A 19,648-nucleotide genomic window follows, 5' to 3' on the forward strand; every position below is an offset into this window, starting at 1 on the left:
ACCAACAGCGGACCACGTGCCGACTCACTTCAACTGACCGGGAAATTTCCCTCCACTCATTTTTGTGCCAGTCCGGTTCTCACAACTCCACCCAGCCAGCCACAATATCTATCCAATTCCTCACCCATATGCGACAATTGCCGCACAATGGCGATCGTCAACGAGCGCGACTTCCCTCCACTTCCATCACCAAATGCAACGCGTCGACGCGCCGCTGAGCGTGTAGTCGAAACCAATACCGCAGAACCACCTACAACCAAACCCCTTCCGACATTGAGTGACCTCCCCAATGAGCTTATCTTGCAGATAATCAGCTACTTGCCCGGCATGGACATTGAAGACTTCCAGCTTCCTACGCTCCTCAGTCTGGCATTGACTAGTCGGCGTTTCTATAACGTTGTCATCGACAAGATCTACTCTAAATACGATAGCCATTTCTGCGAGCCCTACCTTTTCCTCCGTACCATGATAGAGGCTCCGCGGCTCACAAAACATGTCCACAATGTGGAGATCCAACTCGGCACGTACAGTAACCAGCGCTACCATGCGACAGCGAGCGACAAGAAATCCATCAAGGAGGGATTGCGTGCGCTTGGTACATCGGACTGGAAAGAGTGGGCAGCCAGGTGCAACGGAACTCACCTCAATGACTACGCGCCACAGAAGCACGCGCTACAGAACGCGACATTGTTGCATGCACCAAAGATCAAACATCTCGGCGTTCGAGGAATCGCAAAGGAGAACTTGCGATATCCTTCCTGGATCGATCTCATCAGCAAGGCCGCGACAAGTCATCTCTCTTCACAGGTCCACCGCTTCGAAAAGCTACAATCGATTAGCGTCGAGGCAGGTTCGTTAGGTTTGAGCGAGCTCGCACCTCTTTTCCGGCTACAGTCGTTGCGAAAGCTGCATTTGTGCCAAACTTACCTTTATGGATATCGCCAAGATGACGCAGAAGGCGCACACAAATTACAACGTCTGATCCCAAAAGCGTGCAACGATCTAGAGGAGCTCGATCTGGAGAGCACTTACTACACACCGTCGTTGCTGGAAGTATTGGTCTCCTCGTCGCGGCGCTTGAAGAGCATCAAGTACGAGACAGAGTCTGAACTGCACCTGGCAGAGCGGCCACGGGAAAACGGAGAGCCTTACAAAACGCTGTCTGAAGTCTTACTCTGCCAGAAGGCATCACTTGAGACACTTCAGGTTTGCTGCGATCCAGTCACCGAGGGAGAAACAAAGCGCAGCGTCCATCTCCGCGACAACCTCAAAGGCTTTGCTTTGCTAAAACATCTCAGCTGTCCACTAGGCATGCTTTTGAACCACGATACCGACAACTTTGTTGAACGATTGCCATCCTCGCTGCTGACGTTTCGAACGCCAGTCCGGAATCACACCGAGGACCAATGGTGCCTGGAGGCCCTGAGAGACGTGGTGACCTCTTATCGGGAACATGTACCTGATTTGGAAGAGGTTCGGGTGGTTGCTCCAGAGGCTGCAACATGGTTCACATATGATTGGGAGCCTCTTGTGAAGCTCTTTTCGGCTGAAACAGGCATCAGCTTCGTGGTAGAACCTGGAGACACTGATGACGATGCCTTCAGTGACTGGAATGGTCATGAGACAGACTCGTCGCAATCCTCAGATGAGGTTGATCTGTATAGCGACGAGGGTTGATGTACTAGTATTGCTCGCGATTTCACGATACCGGCCTTTTCTGAGAGTCATTTTTGCTTGTCTACATGGACAGAAGCAGAATCAGAGGGCCCATAATTATGTTAATGCCTTGAAAAATGCAACGCATTGTACAGCCGGTTTTTCAGCGGGTTCCAAATTGTGATGGCCGATGCTATTCGGTACCAAAATGTGCCCTCACCCAAGGCAGCAGCCTTGCGCAGGCCACATCTCAAATGCAAACTTCGCAACGTCGCCGCTAACAGAATGACATAAAACAATGCGAGTGTAGACTCTTCCCGCAATACTTACAGCAATCGTTCACTCTCTTCCTCATCCTATCATCGCAACGAAAGATGTCTTCCACCGAAGGCGACCCCAAGCCGCCAGTCAAATCCGCGCACGCAGCACCAGAAGGAGAAGAGCTGAAGCAATGGAAGACTTCAGTCCTCGCCATGATCGACAAGCGTATCGACCTCTACCCACGACCGCTTCCATACAACCGAAGAGTAAGGGCCACTCGCGCGGTGGTTTTACTACTCGGCAGGATCAGGCAACTCTGGAGGAACCTGCTTCGTACCTGGCGTAGCAAATTTGCGTTGGCATCTTGGTTCGTGGATGTAGGACAAGACCAGCGCCCAATATTCCTGGATTCAGATCGCATCGTCACTGCAATCGAGAAGGCGGGCCATGTCCCTGAACTCGTTGAGAACATCATTCGCTTCGCCGATGCAGAGACCCAGATGCACGCTGCCTGGAACGTTTCAACTCTCTGGAGACATACCGTCGCGCATATTATGACCACTCCAAACTCATTTCGTCCATCACTTCCATACGAAGTTGTGGAGCGTGGCAGTACGCGAAATCTGGATGCAATGAGTAGTCTTCCCGAGCCTAGTGACGAGGATTTCCAGAAATTTGAGCAAGAGATGCTGCTCTTACGTGAGTTCCAGGCATCAAGAGACGCTGAGATCGCCGCACGAGATTACTCATGGTCCGGGATATATCGACCTTACTGGCCGGCTCGCATTTACGCGTCGAAGGCTCTACCTGATCATCTCAAGACCTTATACCATTTGGTCAGCATTCGCTCTTCGTTGGACTCAGATACAAATGGGTGGCGCGACTTCACACAGTTCAAGATGAACCCTTACTTCCAAACTGTGTTCGTACGGCAGTTAACGGAGTCGGTCGGAGTGTATGAGTTCAAATTTCAGCCATTGGACCGAATCGAGAACCTCGTCTTTGGAACCACCCCTTACCTGGGAGCCTTTCGTGGACTAGTTGGCCCTATGCAGTTGACACAGCCGCCCTGCAAAGCGATAGAGCTGCGTATCCAAGTACCATTTCAGCATCCGGATACTACTAGGGATTTCGGATTTCCATTATCTACCTATGATTCGATGAACACTATTGTACACGTACTGAACTCAAGCGGCATAACTTGCGAACAGCTATTCGAAGCGCTCGAGGATTGTGCCGAGCCGGTGCTGTGGCATTGGCGAAGCTGCGCGGATCAGTTCCGAGAGAACGTCCTCGGGTTAGAACACTACACGAATGGCATATGGACTTTGCGCGGAAGACCAACGATATACATTGTATTGAGCGACATTCGCCCTCGCACGTTGAACGTATCTTCCAGTACCATCGACGTGCCTTCTATTATCGACCGCCAGCTGGAATGGATCCCGAAGGAGTTGGTTCGGACGATAGAGCACGTGGAAATTCGTGATGGAAGGCTTCGGCGATACCCCGCTGATCTAGAGAGTTGACGTCATCATCGTCTTGTCTCCATTCTCGGTGTAACGACTTGCGACTGTTGTGCATCTACACGAGGCGAACTGAACTGAGGAAGCCTCACATGAAGACCCTCAAGATGTTCCGTACGACGCGATAACGCACTACCTGGGCAGCTTTGCGACATCGGTAGCAGATCATCCCAGGTTGCTCCCAGCCCCCGCCTCGGTGGCCGAGACGACATGGAATTATTCCGCCGCCTACTCGCCTACTGATGGGAGCTGTTACATCTAGCAATACATTATGCGACAATTCATGTCAATGTTTTCGACCCCTCCATGCATCGGTTTCGCCCGTCTACTCGCCTCTGACCCGTGCCGTCCCCACAAGCCGCCCACTCGCCCCTGACCCGCGCTTCTGAATTGCCGATATTGCCATGCGCATGCGCGCACGCTCAGGGTCTGAGACAGAAAAGGTCGGTATGCGAAGTGGATACTACGTAGATAGCTTCTCCAATCCATCTCGGTACTTCTACGGCCCGTCTCGTCGTTCCTTTACATCGTTCTTATCATCAAAAAGCAACAATAACTTCATCAACAGCGATTGGCAGTACGAAAGTCAAAAGCAAAAATGTCTAACCCCTCAGTTGTCAAGCCCGATCCGTCCTACGTCGTACCCCTCCTCATCAACGGCAAGGAAGTCACCACCAAAACAACCTTTCCCGTAACATCACCCTCATCGCACAAGGAAGTATGGAGCTCTTCGTCCGCCTCGCTGGAAGAGGTCAAGAGTGCCATTGCGGCTGCAAAGGGCGCTTTCCCCGCTTGGTCCAAGATGAAGCATTCCGCTAAGCGCAACATCTTCCTCAAGGCCGCCGACGTGATCGATGCGCGTGCGGAAGAATTCGCAGACTACATGAAGATTGAGACTGGTGCTGCGGATAACTTCAGCAATGGCTTCAATGTGCCCAAGATGGCGGATATGCTGAGAGATGTGGCCGGCAGGCTGAGCGCGGTTATGGGACATATTCCTAGCTGTGAAGAGGAGGGCACCAGTGCGTTGATCGTCAAGGAGCCTTACGGCGTTGTGCTGGGTATTGCGCCTTGGTAAGGATTTTCCTGTTAATACATGTACGCATGCGACAAAACTGACGAGAGCACCAGGAACGCCCCATATGTGCTTGGCATGCGATCGATTCTGTACCCTCTTGCTGCGGGTAACACCGCCATCCTGAAGGGTAGCGAATTCTGTCCTCGTACATGGTGGGCCATTGGCAGCGCCCTGACCGAGGCTGGTCTTCCCGCTGGTGCGCTCAATGTCCTTGTCCACCGTCCCGAGGACGCGGCGCAAGTCACCACGGCCTTGATCGAGGAGCCCGCAATCAAGAAGATCAACTTCACCGGTTCCACCGCTGTTGGTCGCATCATCGCATCGACAGCTGGCAAGAACCTCAAGCCCGTTCTGCTCGAACTAGGTGGTAAAGCGAGCGCCATTGTCCTCGACGATGCGAACTTGCAGACTGCAGCAGTACAATGTGCGCTTGGTGCTTTCCTGCATGCAGGCCAGATCTGCATGAGTTCTGAACGCATTCTCGTGCACAAGAATATCAAGCCGCAATTCATTGAAGCTTTCAAGGGCGCCGTTGAAGGCATCTTTGGTGGCGACAAGCCCGCCCCCATTCTCGTTGCCGCACCCGGTGTAGAGAAGAATAAGACTCTCGTTGCGAATGCGGTCAAGAACGGCGCGAAAGTCGTACACGGCGACCACGAGAAAGATGAAAAGCACCCTGAGACGAACGAGGCTTCGGCCACACGTCTGCGACCCATTATTGTTGACGGCGTAACCAAGGACATGGATCTCTTCCACACTGAGTCTTTCGGTCCTTCGGTCTCCATCATTGAGATCTCCAGCGACGAGGAAGCTATTGAGATTGCGAACGACACCGACTATGGTCTTTCTGGCGCTGTGTTCACAGAGAACCTTGGTCGCGGTCTACGCGTTGCGAAGCAGATTGAAAGCGGGTAAGTCCTTCCCAATATCGAACGATGTGGCGTTTGTAATTACTAATAACCGTATACAGAGCTATCCATATCAACTCCATGACAGTGCACGACGAGTGGACCTTGCCGCATGGTGGTGCGAAGGCAAGTGGATTCGGCCGTTTCAACGGACACTGGGGTATTGAGGAGTTCTTGAGGATGAAGACTATTACCTACAAGGAGTAAGAGTAATTGTGTGTAGCTTAATCAATACATTCTTGCTTCCTAGCTCGGCAAACAGCGATACTCTGAAGTTGGTAAATGATGGAGTACGTGGTACGACTTCAAACCCCGAGCCCGGTTTGCTTTCTCCTGATTGAGCCAATCACATAGCTTGCGGCTCCAATTTGGATGTGCTTGGAATCATTTCCTTACTTGTCTTTGCCACGCCACAATTCGTTCGTCGTGCGCCCCTCTCATACCGGTTTGGGGGATGTATCTCCATGTACGTTCAAGCCACAGGCAGCGGTGATGCAAGGTCCAGTGCGAAGGGTATATCTAGCAACAACCACCATAATGTACAGCGAAGTCATCCCCGAAAGGGAGAACACAGCCTCCAGCTTGCAACGGGTGGCTTCTCTGAAGAAGTACTCATTCCCCGCACGACACCCTTCTTACTGAGAATGGCGGAGTACACATTACAACATTTGATGTCAACACAACGTGGGCGATGGGATGAAGTTGCTTATAATCCTGCGGGCATAACTCCGATTTCACCCCTTCGTTGACACCGCGATCATATCTACACGAAGTCGCAAAGAGCCCCCGAGACCAAACGCCATCATGCACACTCCATCCCTCCTCCTCACCGTCCTTCCCCTCCTCTCTCTCATATCGCCCACCACCGCAGCCTTCCCCTCCCTCTCCCTCACCAACATCCAATTCTCCTCTTACGTCCTATACGTCTCGCCATCGGCCCAGGGGCCCCGACAAGGCGTCATTGGATTCACCATGACCAACAGCGCCATCGAAGTGCCCATCGCCTGCAGCGCCATATCTTACAATGCCTACGCCCTCTTCTCCTCCTCCGTAACCTACGAATGCAACTTCGCGCCCGCGGGAGGCGAAGAAGGAAGGGAGGACCCTTGGTGCTACACCAACAGTGCGACGTTCAATTTCGACACGACGAAACGGGATGAGAAGAATGCGACGATTCATGATTTGACGGTGCAGATGAGTTGGACCTGTCAAGAGTACGTATCTAATCTTCCTTTCTTGTGATGATATTTCGGCTGACAGTTATTACAGCGAGGGTGTTTACGGTCTTTCCGCCCAGACTGTCTTGGACCTGGACTGTAGCGTGTGGGCGTGTGAGAACCACATGTGGCCCAAGTATGACATCTTCTCCAACACTAGTACATACTGTGCGCCGTACAACGTTAGTTTCGGGACTGGAGATGTCGAGGTGCTGAAGTTGGAGTAAGAATTAGGAGCTGAAGCCTAATGGTCGTCGGGCCGATGTAGAATTAGTGCTGTTGTAATGAATGAATATTGCTGCATTCTAAATCTTGCCGGCGTTCTGGATAGCATTCTTGGTGTTGTAACAGAACTGAACACTGCTGCATCTAGATCTGGCCGTTGTTTTGGGTAGCCCTTGCTACGATGTACTGCGCTGATCTTTTGCGGCTGAACTCTTCGGAGGCTTGATGCATGTGTAGTTTGTTGTTCTAGGTTTCCTTTAGTCTACCAGCGAATGATCTGGATCACGGTAAACTGTCCTGTGGCTTCGGTTAGTCTTCGATGTGGCTGGCTGTCTTACTGGTCACGTCTACACGATAGGCGCAGGGTAGCCTTGATCTAAGTTGTTCACCCCGCATTATGCAGATTCTGGCGTTTCTTGTTCGACTCTGGTCTAATCATTGGAAAGTGCCTTATCAAAAGAAACTCGTCTGCATTTCCTCGATGCAGCGACTCCTGATGGAAAGGAGAACGAGGCTAACTCGTCAATAAATTGAGGCTCTGGCGATCCATCATGACGAACTCAATCGTCATTATTCAATGACCCTTTAGCCCAGGGAACGGGAAACAGCGTAATGTCTACCAGCTGATCAAGCGGGTGTAGACGCCGACATAGAAGATGCGCTATCAATTCTCCGGTAGCCTGCTCTTGGTATTCGATCGGATGCGAACACCCTGTGCCACACTGGTGCTCTTTGAATTTCTCGTGGGATCCAGCTAAACTCGTACAGGTCACGATCGCCCCACCCGTCACATCCATCACGTCGTAGAGCTACATTGGCGCGCGAGCTACCCTTTGTTAGCCCGGCCTAGCACAGATCGTGAGATGGGACAATAGAATTGTGATTGGCTTTGTCCGGCCTTGTTAGTAGCTAAAACCCAAGACTGTGGAACCAAAGACCGTTCACTGGGCGGATTTTATTGTACACCAGTCGAGCGGACTGCTCTGATTGTGCGATCGTGATATCTATGAAACATAGGTTTGTGGGCATTTTTCGGCATTGAGGAGCCGATACGATCGTCGTGCTTGCAGGTCAGCGAAGGATCTTTTTGTGGCAAAGCGTCCACGTATGGGGAGAGCTCGCAACACGACAACTGCTCTCGCAAAATCTGGAGTACGAGAATGTCCGTGAGAAATTGGAAAATCCAGGGGAGTCCCCCAGTCTGGATACAGCCGGCGATAAAGTTCGATTCGCGCATCGACCCAGAGATTGAAGCTGCACTATTTCGGGCGCTTTCCATCAGAGGCCGTGCGCTTCCCGCGTCAAAGTGACGCTTGCCATTGCCGGACCACCAACAGAACTCCTTTCCAGCCATCTCCAGGCTGATCACACGCCACGACTTTTTCTCAAGCTTGCCAGCCCATACCATGCAGGAGTTCTGAAGTTCCGTGCTGGCGGAGTGGATCTGGGTGCGCTGGGGATGCCCGCTTGTCCGCATGCAGTTGGAATGCGCATGCTAAATAAAGCCAGACTCAGCCCGCGCGAGGGGTGCGGCTGAGTACCACCACCGTATTTGTCTTGCACGGTACACTTTCCCTTCCCCACTCCGTTGTTTGGTAAGAGGTTGGTCGGCCATTACTTTCGTTTATACTCTCGTTCGCCGTTAGACCTACTTTGGAGATTCACGTTTCGCACCCAGGACTTGATCAGAAGATTCGCATAGAGGGGTAATAGTAAGATGATGGCTCTCGAATCACCACAGCCGCTTTCGAGGAAGAAGTCGATATTCCGACGTTTCTCCAGACGAGAACGCGGCGATGCTCCTCCGTCGCCATTCCTCATGAGCGAGGGCCTACGATCACCGCATCTACAATCGTCAAATCCACAGTCACCGAGAAGGCTACAACGCCGCCCATCACACCGACCGTTGAGCCTTCTTACACCGCCAGCGTCACCTACAGAGAAGAGTCCTATCGTAACTATCGATGCTTCGAAACCTCAACAACCCAAGATGGTCACACACATCCAGCGCATCGAGTTGCCAATATATCAACGCAACCAGAGCGAATTCACACCTCCACCCTCTCCAGAACCGCGGCGACGCGTCCTTCCGAGCGCGCTACCAACCATGCCATTTCCCGGCAAGCCTCTCATAACGTCGTGGAATGTCTTCCTCCCACCATCACAAATATACTCGCTATATCTTGGGTATGCCCCACGGGACATGGACGACAAGTGGTACATCTACAGCGAGGGTCCTGATCAGGCTGGAAAGCTAAAGGTGCACTTCCATCGGAGTTGGACTGGCATGAAGGTCGCAGAACTGTTTGTGGTAATGGATACAAAAGGCGAGGGTGCTGGAAAGATTGTTGGCATCAAGTGGAATGGAGGTGAAGAGATGAACTGGATGAGCGAAGAAGAGGCCAAATACATGATACGGACGGCTTGCAGGTGGCAATTAGCCGTGGATTTGGAGAAATGAAGCCACGCGACGGCCAGGCCGAGAGCCTGTTTCTGTTCGGCGGCAAGATGTTTCCTCTTTCCTTTTCTTGACGCGCATTAGCCCGCGGCTTTCCTTCGATCCGTACCGTTTGGCGTCCCATGAAACGACGTTCCAAGCATTCTAATAAGATCTCTATACCCGTTGAGGGTATACAAACCTCTAATATCAAGCTTCTCTTTTCAAGTACCGCATTGGCGCGCGCCTCGTTCCCGTGATCGGTAGTCGTAGCGTGAGATGTTAACATACCATCGATCTGATAGGTTCCCCCACTGAGGGACTCTCAGCATCCGACCAAAAGTAAAACATGTGCATTCAACAATCCGATACCTTCTCTCTGAGGTCAAGCGTGTATACCGGTGGAGGTATCGTGGTGTTGGTGGTATGACTTCTTGCAGCAGCCTCGCGCAGGCTAATCAGGCCACCCTGCCATCGCGCCCTCCGGTTCCTATGGAGGCATACCCAGATCGTGTGATTGGATCGTGAGTGCAACCAACATGTGGCACATGAAGCACATTTTTCTTTTATCGCATTCTCGACTTTATCCTCTTCGCCTTCATTGCAAATGCCAGTGGCATGGTCCTTACAAAGTCTCAACATAACAATGACGGTGATGTGCCGTGTAACTAGGCTCGTGGGGTCCAGGAGCCGCCAACTGCACGCTTCCGAACATCTTTCGCGTCTTCCCTTCTTCGGTGCTACTGTTCCTCACCCACAATCCCTCCCCACACAATCCATGGCAGCGAGCGTACTACCGACAGAATTGAACCGTTCGGTCCGAAATGCAGTCCAACTTCACACCTTCCTCCAAATCTTCTTCTCCCCAGCCGCAGCGCCTGCCTGTTAATCCAAGACGGCACAAGGTCGACCCGTCGTTACGAAAGCGCGTCGTAAGAGCGTGAGTAAATTCCCAGCCTCACGTTTCGCATTGGTACTGGTTGTGGTTTCTTGGTACTACGGTGCCGATGGATGTCGCCCAGGCAATTAGCAAGCGCATACGTCAGCAGGGCTCATCGGCAGCATCAAGAACACGCGCATAGCTCAAGTCATGCACCGTGCAAGCACCCATCTAAAGCTCATCACTGACGTACGGCGCGTAGATGCAACGCGTGCAACGTTCGTCGAGTTCGGTGCTCGGGGGAGCAGCCGTGTCAACGATGCAGCAAAACCTCACGCGAATGCGAGTACCCAGCACCAGAATCAGATAAGCACTCTCTCAAAGACGAGCTCGAACGCTTGCGAGCGCGTTGTGCAGCACTCGAGACAGGGTTCAAAATCGCTGCACCTGGAGAGGCCGCCGAGATCATTGGACAGCTCGACCATGGCGGGCCAGGAACGCGTTCGACCGCGCCGACTTTTCTTTCCGTCTCAATGGAGCTCGATCAAGCCGACACGAACGATGGCCGCCTGCTTGTTGACCCTTCTGGTACCCCGAGATTCTTCGGTGAAACGTCTGGAGCGACATTCCTGGATTACCTAAAGCAATTCATGCTTACGCTGGTTCCTCTGACTTTCCAGCCCGAGTCGGCGGATGGGTCTTCATTCGTTGCATCAATTGGACGTTATCAGACATACGACTCGCGACCAATCCCCAATCCAAGCGTGGATCCGTTATGGCTTCCGGACCAGGACGACATGGCATTGATGCTTGCCCAACTGCGAGCCTACATTCAGGATGGCAATGGCGAATTTCTGTCTGGCGGAATATACTGTAAGCTATGCGTGGATGACTGACTGTGCTTTCACTAACCCTCAACCAGGGTGGGGCGATCTTACCCAGTTCCCCACGTCTACGGCTCCTTCCGTCTTGCTGAGTGCAATGACGACAGACGACACTCACCGAGGCTTAGCCTTCTACCATGTCTGCTTCGCCCTAGCTACGTCTTTCGGTCATCAGTCTTCCCGACGCTCGGACCAGCATGCAGGAGAGGCGTACTTCAAGCGTGCGCGAAAGCTCCTCGGGAATCCATTAGATACCGTGCGGTTCACCCTGGATGATGTCCCTGTATTGACTCTCATGGGCTTCTATCTCATCGAGCTGAACCGCAGAGACGCAGCATACGTATATGTAAGAGAGACTGAAGCACTGCATACAAGACATGCACTTACAATCTCCAGGTCAGTTTAGCGATTCACATTGCCATTATACATGGTGCATTCAGGTCTTGCAATGATGAAGCGAGCAAACGCACATTCTGGACTCTTTACATATTAGACAGATGGCTTTCTGTGCTGATGGGGCGCCCGCCAACTCTACTTGATGAAGCTATAAGGCTGCCTCTACCATGCGATGTGCCGTAAGTATCTTACACATGTAAATATGAGAGCGTCCGCTAAACTTCCCAGCTCAATGCCGCCATGTGCAGGTCTCCGAGCACACGTAGAGTTGTCACGCATCTCTGGCTATATCGTCTGCGAGACATTCAAAATCGCACCACGACACTACCAACGTGGCTACTCGACCTTGAATGTGGACAAGGCTCTGGACCAACTCGAAAACTGGAAATTCAACCTGCCGCCGGTGCTAGCTATTGACGTTGACGCTGACCCCGCGGTACTGTCCCTCCATCTAGCTTACAACCAACTCATCGTCCTCACGACTCGGCCCATCCTCCTGGCGGCTGTCAAGCAAGCCGTGGCTGAACGCTATATGAATGGCTCGTGGTCTGTGCAGCAACATGCACACAGCAAATATGTTCAGGCCTGTCCAGAGGCCGCCCAGCGAAATTTGCTTTTAGCCAAGCGATTACGATCTACAAGGAAGCTGCTGCAAGCCGGTCTACACTTCGTGTTCAACGCAGCTGTTATCTTGATACTAGATCAGATTCTCCACTCTTCCAGCACTGCACCCACGGCTACCGCGCTTAACACTCCCGTGTACACCCTGGAGATAGACTTTGCGATGCGCACGTTCGAGGAAGAGTCACGAACCGGTACTAACTACCCCAGAGACTGTTACAAAGTCTTGCAAGATCTCAAAGCTCTCGTTGACCGCTACCTCTCCCATGGTCATGGCCACTTCGAGCAAAGCAACGACCCCGGTCTCGTCATCAACACTCCCGGGACGCAGTACAATGCGCAACGAGGCGCAGAACTTCAAGGAAACCCATTGAACACCACAGCTGGCACTGTGTACCAAGAGTTACGAACCTGGATGCAGAGTGACGGATTGAAGCTACATAACAGCTTACTCATTTGAAACGGACATCATCCACCGGGAATGCTACCCGGACGAGTCATTAATCAGAAACCTTATTCTCCCCGCGGCGCCCTCTTATGCCCGCGGACTGTACAACCAATCACGCCACTGCAGTGACACTGATGAGGAAACGCCCGAAGGCAAGTAGTAGCTCTTACCACCTTGCTGGCTGCTGGGCCACCAAGGGCCGGTCGACGCTATAACCGATAAACGAGACAAGAACTTGGTAACGGCACGTGTAGTGCATAAAGTTCCTGCTTCGAGCTGCCGCGCGGCGAGGGCATAGGGAAGATCATTTCGAGAAGTTTCCATTACTCCGTAATATCGCGACGGCCATTCGATGACAGTAGACGATGTCATCATATCCAATTCAGCTTTGCCTCCACGAAAGCCCTTTTACCACTCTTGTCGAGATAAGCAACCATATGCAAAAACAGCGTTTGGCTCTCGCTCCGAGGTGTCATAGTCGAAACCCACCCGGCGAGCAGGGGTCGCACCTTGCGCGGTGGGCTCCGATTGGCCAAGCTTAGCCCGGCACGCTTCGATCTAGAGGCTCCTGCAGGCCAAGCTGTATAACCACCCTTTGATCGGACAAATTCAATGGGGTGAAAAGAAGCGGTATCATATCGACAATGGGTCACGGGAGGCCAGAGACTAGGGTCCTGGGGAGCTGAAGAGCCTCACCAAAGCAATTACGTACATGTGAATGAGGAAAATGGTCAAGGGCGTCTTTTATCTAGGGCAAGCTTGGCCACTTGATCGCGCGGAACTTGCCTTTACTATGGTTTCTACTACTAGAGAAGAAAGAGATCCTCTTATTTCCACTTGTGTTCGCAGCAGCAGCAGCAAATCCACAGTCATGAGTTCTACGGTCAACTTGGAAAACCAAGCTCCAACAATGACAGACGAGGAAGCCCCTGGCCCAGAGGAGCGTTCCATGTCGAGTCGCGTGAACCGAAAAATGGACATTGCACTTTTACCTTTCCTGTCCCTGTTGTACCTGTTCAATGGATTAGATCGATCGAATGTTGGGAATGCGGAGACGCAAGGTATGTTTTAGATCGATCAGATCAACCCCATGATGCTGATCCTACGAACACCAAAGGAACGGTTCTCCCTAACGTCTTACATGCAGGGTTCACAAAAGACATCGGCGCAACTCCGGACGATCTCAACTTAGCAGTCTCGCTCTTCTTCGTCACATTCGTGTTACTCCAGCCGCCGTCGGCGGCGGTGGGGAGATGGCTGGGCGCAAAGCATTGGATTGCTATCATAATGGCAAGACCTACAATATCGTTGTTCTCGAACTGCCATTTCTGATACTCAAAGATAGATCGGATGGGGCATCTTCACCCTAGCCCACGCCTTCATCCACGGCCCCGGCCGCCTCATCGCCGTCCGCCTGATGATCGGAGCCTTCGAAGCAGGCTTCTACCCTACAGCCATCGCGTACCTCTCCACCTTCTACGGGCGCTATGACATGGGCGTCAGGATTGGCCTTTTCTACGGCCAATACGCCATCGCCGGCGCGTTCTCGGGGTCTATTGGTATGTTCACGTTACCTTGTTCAGTAATCCCGTACTTGTATGTCATGTATACTAATACGAACCAAGCATTCGGTATCTTCCACCTCAACAACACACGTCTGCATAACTGGCAGTACCTCTTCATTATCGAAGGCAGTCTGACCATCCTCATCGCCATACTCGCGTGGTTCTGGTTACCAGCCGGACCAGGTACCGCATGGTTTCTCAGCCGCGAAGAGAAAGTCTTCGCCGTCCAGCGCATCATCAAGGATAATTCTGCGTGGACTTCCCATGATTTTGGAAGGGATGGCGTGGAGAGGGAGAGGCTGACGAAGCGTGATGCGAAAGAGACGGCGAGGGACTGGAAGTTGTGGTTCTTGCTGTTTTTTAATATCTGTGCCAGTGTGCCTAGTCAGGCTTTTTCGGTCTTCATGCCCATGGTCGTGCAGGGGTTGGGGTATTCGAGTTTGGATGCGAATTTGGTATGTTCAAAGACTCGTACTCTAACACATCCCACTCTACTCTTCCACACGAAAGCTAATGTCAGTCATTTAGATGTCCGTCCCCCCCTTCGTCTGCGGCGCAATCGGTCTCTACCTCTTCGCCCTATCATCCGACCACCGCAAAGAACGCGGCTACCACATCATAACCGGCATCTTCATCTCGCTCCTCGGCCTCATCATCACCGTCACCGCCCCCACGCACCCCGCCCAATACGCAGGCCTCTGCATCCTCCTCTCAGGCTCCTACATCTCCGCGCCCCTAACCGTCGCCTGGCTCAGCGGCAACAACCCCGAACCAGGAAAACGGTCGCTAGTCTTGGGTGTCAATGGCTTCGGGAACCTCGCTGGTGTGGTGGGCGCGCAGTTGTATCGGAAGAAGTATGCGCCGAGGTACCTGGTGCCGTTTTATGGCACGTTGGGGTTTGTGGTTGCGGCGTTGCTGGGGTATACGGCGTATAGGTTTATTCTTGTCAGGGTGAATAGGAGGAAAGTTGCGTGGAGGAGGGGGAAGACGGTGCAGGCTGTTGAGGCGGAGAGGCTGGATGCGACGAGGTATGCGGATGCGAAGATGACGTTTTTGTATGGGCTTTGATGGGTGTGCTTTTGTGTGGGGAAAATGGGTATGAGTGTTAGGTATCATTGAGAGATGGTAAGAATTCCTGAAATTACGATCAGCACAGCTTTCAAAACAGAGCCTACAACATACATGACCTAGGATGACGATACGTTAACGTGAGCATTCCGGGCTGATAATAATATTTACAGATGTGGCAGCTATTCGTGTTGGGGGTTTGACTGAGAAGGAGCCTGTAACAGGAATCTTACTTTATGAAGAACAGCCCTCTCCTTCGAACACAATAAGCATCCTTACTCCTCACTCGTACTACTCCCATCATCCGCAACCATACTCTCCGCCTCCTCCCTACTCTTAAAGTCGCCAAACATGAGATAAACCCCCGGCACCCCATACCCCTCCAACTCCTTCCTGACCCCCTCCCTCGCAGCACTCTTAACATACCGCCTCGCTTCCTGCCACAACCGCTCACTCCCCGCCAACGGCTCCTCCGCATACCCAATCCACTCGCCCATCCAGGCCTCCCTATCTCTCTCCATCTGCCAAAATGCCAATCCAGCTCTCACGTAAATCCAGCCTACATCGCTGCCCTCTAGAAACTCCGTCAAGAAGTGTTCGAAATCAGGGTTGAGACTCTCTTGCAGGATTTTTATGCTGCGGAAACCCCAAAAGGCGGCTTCGGCGTACTGGCCGAGGGCGTTGTAGGCGGCGATGGTGCGGGAGACGAGCTTGAGGCGCAGGACTACGCGGATGGTTATGCCGGTTTGGCCGGCGTAACGACCTGTGGTTATGGCTTCATGGAAGAAGTCGTCGGCGAGGACGCGGCGGGTGCGGCCGGAGATGAGGATGTGGATGGAGTGGAAGGCTTTGTTGTAGAGGTCGAGGGCTTGTTGGGCGGCGGCGTGCTTTTCGTCGGCGGTGAGGGTGTTGGTTGGAGATGGTGTGGCGGAGGCGAGGAGGACGTCGCCGGCTAGCATGTGGTCTGTAGCGTTTTCGACGGATTCGCGGAGTGTGGGTATTGGGATGGCTTGGAGCTTGGCAAGTTCTTCGCGGACAACAGGGGAGTAACCATGGATGTGGGTGCTGTTGAGGCCCTTGACGTGTTCGAATGGGAGGAGGAGCTTGCGTTGGAGAGGGAGGGGGATGTTGTGGTCTTGCTGTTCTTGCCCTATGACTGCCTCGCCATTCTCGCCATACGGATCCCGCAGAACGAACGTGGTAGATAGCCGCTCGTTGAGCATAGGGTAAGACAACGCGCTGTAATACCACGTCTTCGTGAACAAGGGCAGATCGTCCACCAGCATCACAACCATATGCTCAGGTACTTCGCCATGAAACGGCGCGGTAATTTGCACTACCGCATGGAAATCGTTGAACGCATCGGCGCGCGCATCCGTGCAAACAATCGGCACAAGACCCTCGGAGGAAATGTGGTTCACTAGAACTACAACGTCAGGATATCAGCCATGCACACCAAATAAACTCTGAAAGACAAGGGAAAAGCTCACGGCGTCCTCGGCGACCGGTAAGTTCCAATTGCTCTGGCACACCATCCGTAGCCATTAGATAAACGCGATACATACCCGCGCTCGGCCAAGGAGTAGCAATCTTGACGAAGACGTTTTCTCGTCTCCATACTGTCTTCGCTTCGGCGTAGATTTGTTTGTTCGCCAGCCAGAGGTTGAAGTCCCATTGGTAGACGCCGCCGTAGAAGCCTTTGGCTTCGAGTTCTTCGCTGCGGACTAGGTGGTCGGCGGGCGTGAAGTAGATGGAGTAGATTTGTTCGCGGAGCTCCAGGGGCAAGCGTAGGAAGGGAAATGGGTTTGGTGTGGCGCTGGTGGTGGTAGTATCCTCGGACATCGTGGGCGGTGAAGGGGGCCTTTGGAGTGGTTTGGTTTTGGATGCGAAGGGGTTGGTTACGAGAGAGGTGAACTGAAACATGGTAGCGAGGGCACGCGGTCACAGAGCTTAGGTAGCTCTAGAGAAGTGTGGTACGGGCGGCTGGGAGATGCATGACGGAGGAGGAATCTGCCCCACCTTTAGCTCCGGTGTTAACGCCGCGGGCCGAGGCATGGAAGAAAGATGAAGTTTATCGCTTTTCGTTTTTGCTTCCACTCCCAAATCTAATGCTTAAGCAATGTTAGTCATGCGCCCAGATTTCGTGTATACTTCTGGCGGCGGTTTATCAGGCCGATCTGAAGCATTCATGACCATGCTCAGCGATGGTGGATAAGGTGACTGCAAACATGAGTGTCTATGTTCATGTCATTATTCCAACATATATAGTACATGTAACAGATATCCAGGACACCCATTCCCCGGCGAAATACTCCTGACATACCCGCATCAGAGTGGAACAGTATCTTTTCGTGGTATCTTTCAAATCCTTAAACGTACATTGCGCAGCTCCTCTACCGTGTCTGGGTAGGTGGTACTCCCTCTTGGTGGCTAGCTGCTGCTTCTGGTGCACTCGCTGCTGAAGGCACTGTCGCAGTCTGAGGCGCCGAGTTACCTGCACCCAACCAACTGAATGCGCCTGCCTTCATATCGTTGAGCTGAGCTTCCTGCATCTTCTTCTCTTCCTCAGCCATCTCCTTGAGCCATTGCTCTCCGTTCTCGCGAATCTGCTTGTCCAGATGAACGTAGTTCTGCTTATTGAAGTCGCGGTACATGTCGATCATCATCTTGCCTTCTGACATGCCCTGACTGATGTTCTGGTCACCGAGAACCATGCCTTGTTTCGGTCCGTCGAGACCCAGACTCTTCATGAACATGCCACCCGCACTTCCCTTGGTCTTCTTCTGCTGCTGCTCGAGGTCGCGCTTGAATTGTTCGCGGAGTTTGGCCTCGCGGCGGGCGTACTCAACCGGGATGTCTTTGCCTTCCATCGACTTGAGAACGGTGCGGACGTCGATTGGTGTACCGGTTTGAGACATCATGGCAAGGTATTCGAGGAAGGGGATCAGGGCTACGAGGCCCTTGTCGCCGGGCTCGCCCTTCCACTTGGGCAGGATGATGGCGTTTTCGGGTTGGAGCTTGACGTGCGAGGGGTCGGTGTCGATCATGATGACTTTGGAGAGGTCGCGGTTGAGGTAGGAGAGGTCCTAGGGATGATTAGCAGGAATCTCGTACTAAAGACAACAGACGTACCTTGATGTACTCGCCCTTCTCGAAGCGGGTAGCCTCGCGGAACAGCGGCCACATGACGAGACGGAAGGGGTCGAGCTTGCGGATGATGGGGTCGGCGTCCATGGACTTGACAGAAGTGAAGATGACGAGTTCGTATTGCGAGCTGAGGTATCGTAGGAAGTAGTCAAGACCGGGTCGCTTCGCTAGTCGGTAGCCGTGCTTGGTGGTCCATTCTGAGTGTAGCAGGAGGTCTTCCAAACTGAGCACCAGAGTAAGTTCTGGTGCGCCTCCGGGGATCTTGTCCTTGTCTGGCAGCAACTTCTGGAAGGTAGGCTCAGTATAGTATGCCTTCTGGCCGTTGATGCGGGCAGCCGCACGGGCGTACATGCCGCCCAACGTCCAGCCATTCGGAGCATCGATGTGTGCGGCTTCCTCCTCTTCGTCCTCCCAGTTTCGGCCCATGAAGAGTGCGCCTGTTGTGCCGAAAAGTAGCATACCGAGGTAGGACCAGTTGGCGACACGATTCCGCCGCCTGTCGGTGCTCGTCTCATATGCAGACTTGGGCAGTTCGCCGCCACTACCGCCCTCTCGGCCTCCCGCAGCGCCTGGTGTCGGGTCTTCGTAGAACTCGTTGGGGTCGTTGGGGTCTCGCTTCGCCTTTCCATCGGCTTCAGCATGCTCTTCCGCGAACGTCGAGGGGATTCCGTATCGCAGGTCGGGTAGTGGCTTTTGGGGTTGTTGCGACTCTGGGCTTTCGGTGGTGGGGTCGGTGTTCTCGCTGGGCGACTTGGGCCCCGACATCTCCTCCTGCTCCGACATCTTAAAGTCCTTCCCGGCATCTTTCGAGGCTTGTGTTGCACTCTCCACTGGTCTTGAAGGCTGTGTGGGTGTTGTGTTCTTCTCGGGCGCTGATTCTGTGTCGAACTCGGGCTGCTCTGAAGGGTTTACCGGATTGGGCCGCGCCTTGTTGGCCTCGTCGAACTTGATGGGATCTGAGGGTTTCCAGGTATTGTCTTTTGGCTTGCCGACCTTGGCATATGTGCGCGTCCATTGCGAGGTGGAAGCTATGGGTGCGATGCGCGGCGCTGCCAGTGCAGACCGCATGCGCAGGGCGCAGAAGGCGGTTCTGGGGAGCATGGCGATAGAAGGGGGGATAAAATACAAATTAAGAAGAAAAGGCGCCTCTAGGAAACATGGGCCGGGCACATGGGGGTCGTGGTGTCGACGGTCCTGCGATGAAATAATTGATGGAGCAGGGCTTGGCGCAATGACGCTGCTCCCTCGCCAGAAATTCGCCCGTGTCATACGGCAATCGTGGCTTCACCAGTCCAGCAGGAACGCCGAACATGTGGCCCCGCTTAAACACC

At 53.1% G+C, this 19,648-nt stretch overlaps 9 protein-coding genes across 9 annotated transcripts; 7 read left to right on the forward strand and 2 right to left on the reverse strand.

The window, feature by feature from the left end:
• Window positions 1–147: 147 nt before the first annotated feature.
• Window positions 148–1,677, forward strand: J4E87_008591 (uncharacterized protein; the record flags this gene model as incomplete). Its single annotated transcript, XM_049380178.1, has 2 exons — window positions 148–156; window positions 307–1,677. 2 exons carry the CDS (start codon window positions 148–150, stop codon window positions 1,675–1,677), a joined length of 1,380 nt encoding a protein of 459 aa, XP_049230175.1.
• Window positions 1,678–2,030: 353 nt separating this feature from the next.
• J4E87_008592 (uncharacterized protein) lies at window positions 2,031–3,446 on the forward strand (the record flags this gene model as incomplete). Its single annotated transcript, XM_049380179.1, has 1 exon — window positions 2,031–3,446. One exon carries the CDS (start codon window positions 2,031–2,033, stop codon window positions 3,444–3,446), a length of 1,416 nt encoding a protein of 471 aa, XP_049230176.1.
• Window positions 3,447–4,041: 595 nt separating this feature from the next.
• J4E87_008593 (uncharacterized protein) lies at window positions 4,042–5,636 on the forward strand (the record flags this gene model as incomplete). The annotated part of the gene is made up of 3 exons (XM_049380180.1): window positions 4,042–4,517; window positions 4,575–5,432; window positions 5,492–5,636. The coding sequence occupies 3 exons, from the start codon at window positions 4,042–4,044 to the stop codon at window positions 5,634–5,636; spliced, it is 1,479 nt and encodes a 492-aa protein (XP_049230177.1).
• Window positions 5,637–6,233: 597 nt separating this feature from the next.
• Window positions 6,234–6,873, forward strand: J4E87_008594 (uncharacterized protein; the record flags this gene model as incomplete). Its single annotated transcript, XM_049380181.1, has 2 exons — window positions 6,234–6,643; window positions 6,699–6,873. 2 exons carry the CDS (start codon window positions 6,234–6,236, stop codon window positions 6,871–6,873), a joined length of 585 nt encoding a protein of 194 aa, XP_049230178.1.
• A 1,715-nt stretch (window positions 6,874–8,588) lies between these two features.
• Window positions 8,589–9,332, forward strand: J4E87_008595 (uncharacterized protein; the record flags this gene model as incomplete). The annotated part of the gene is made up of 1 exon (XM_049380182.1): window positions 8,589–9,332. One exon carries the CDS (start codon window positions 8,589–8,591, stop codon window positions 9,330–9,332), a length of 744 nt encoding a protein of 247 aa, XP_049230179.1.
• Window positions 9,333–10,721: 1,389 nt separating this feature from the next.
• On the forward strand, window positions 10,722–12,549 carry J4E87_008596 (uncharacterized protein; the record flags this gene model as incomplete). The annotated part of the gene is made up of 4 exons (XM_049380183.1): window positions 10,722–11,061; window positions 11,111–11,418; window positions 11,469–11,647; window positions 11,697–12,549. The coding sequence occupies 4 exons, from the start codon at window positions 10,722–10,724 to the stop codon at window positions 12,547–12,549; spliced, it is 1,680 nt and encodes a 559-aa protein (XP_049230180.1).
• An 898-nt stretch (window positions 12,550–13,447) lies between these two features.
• J4E87_008597 (uncharacterized protein) lies at window positions 13,448–15,170 on the forward strand (the record flags this gene model as incomplete). The annotated part of the gene is made up of 5 exons (XM_049380184.1): window positions 13,448–13,598; window positions 13,685–13,827; window positions 13,883–14,096; window positions 14,163–14,557; window positions 14,631–15,170. 5 exons carry the CDS (start codon window positions 13,448–13,450, stop codon window positions 15,168–15,170), a joined length of 1,443 nt encoding a protein of 480 aa, XP_049230181.1.
• A 275-nt stretch (window positions 15,171–15,445) lies between these two features.
• Window positions 15,446–17,012, reverse strand: J4E87_008598 (uncharacterized protein; the record flags this gene model as incomplete). The annotated part of the gene is made up of 2 exons (XM_049380185.1): window positions 15,446–16,590; window positions 16,661–17,012. 2 exons carry the CDS (start codon window positions 17,010–17,012, stop codon window positions 15,446–15,448), a joined length of 1,497 nt encoding a protein of 498 aa, XP_049230182.1.
• Window positions 17,013–17,563: 551 nt separating this feature from the next.
• Window positions 17,564–19,418, reverse strand: J4E87_008599 (uncharacterized protein; the record flags this gene model as incomplete). The annotated part of the gene is made up of 2 exons (XM_049380186.1): window positions 17,564–18,256; window positions 18,303–19,418. The coding sequence occupies 2 exons, from the start codon at window positions 19,416–19,418 to the stop codon at window positions 17,564–17,566; spliced, it is 1,809 nt and encodes a 602-aa protein (XP_049230183.1).
• Between the last annotated feature and the right edge of the window lie 230 nt (window positions 19,419–19,648).

Source organism: Alternaria ethzedia (genome assembly GCF_023757985.1).
Source record: "Alternaria ethzedia strain BMP 0044 chromosome Unknown scaffold_27, whole genome shotgun sequence".
Classification (NCBI taxonomy): domain Eukaryota; kingdom Fungi; phylum Ascomycota; class Dothideomycetes; order Pleosporales; family Pleosporaceae; genus Alternaria; species Alternaria ethzedia.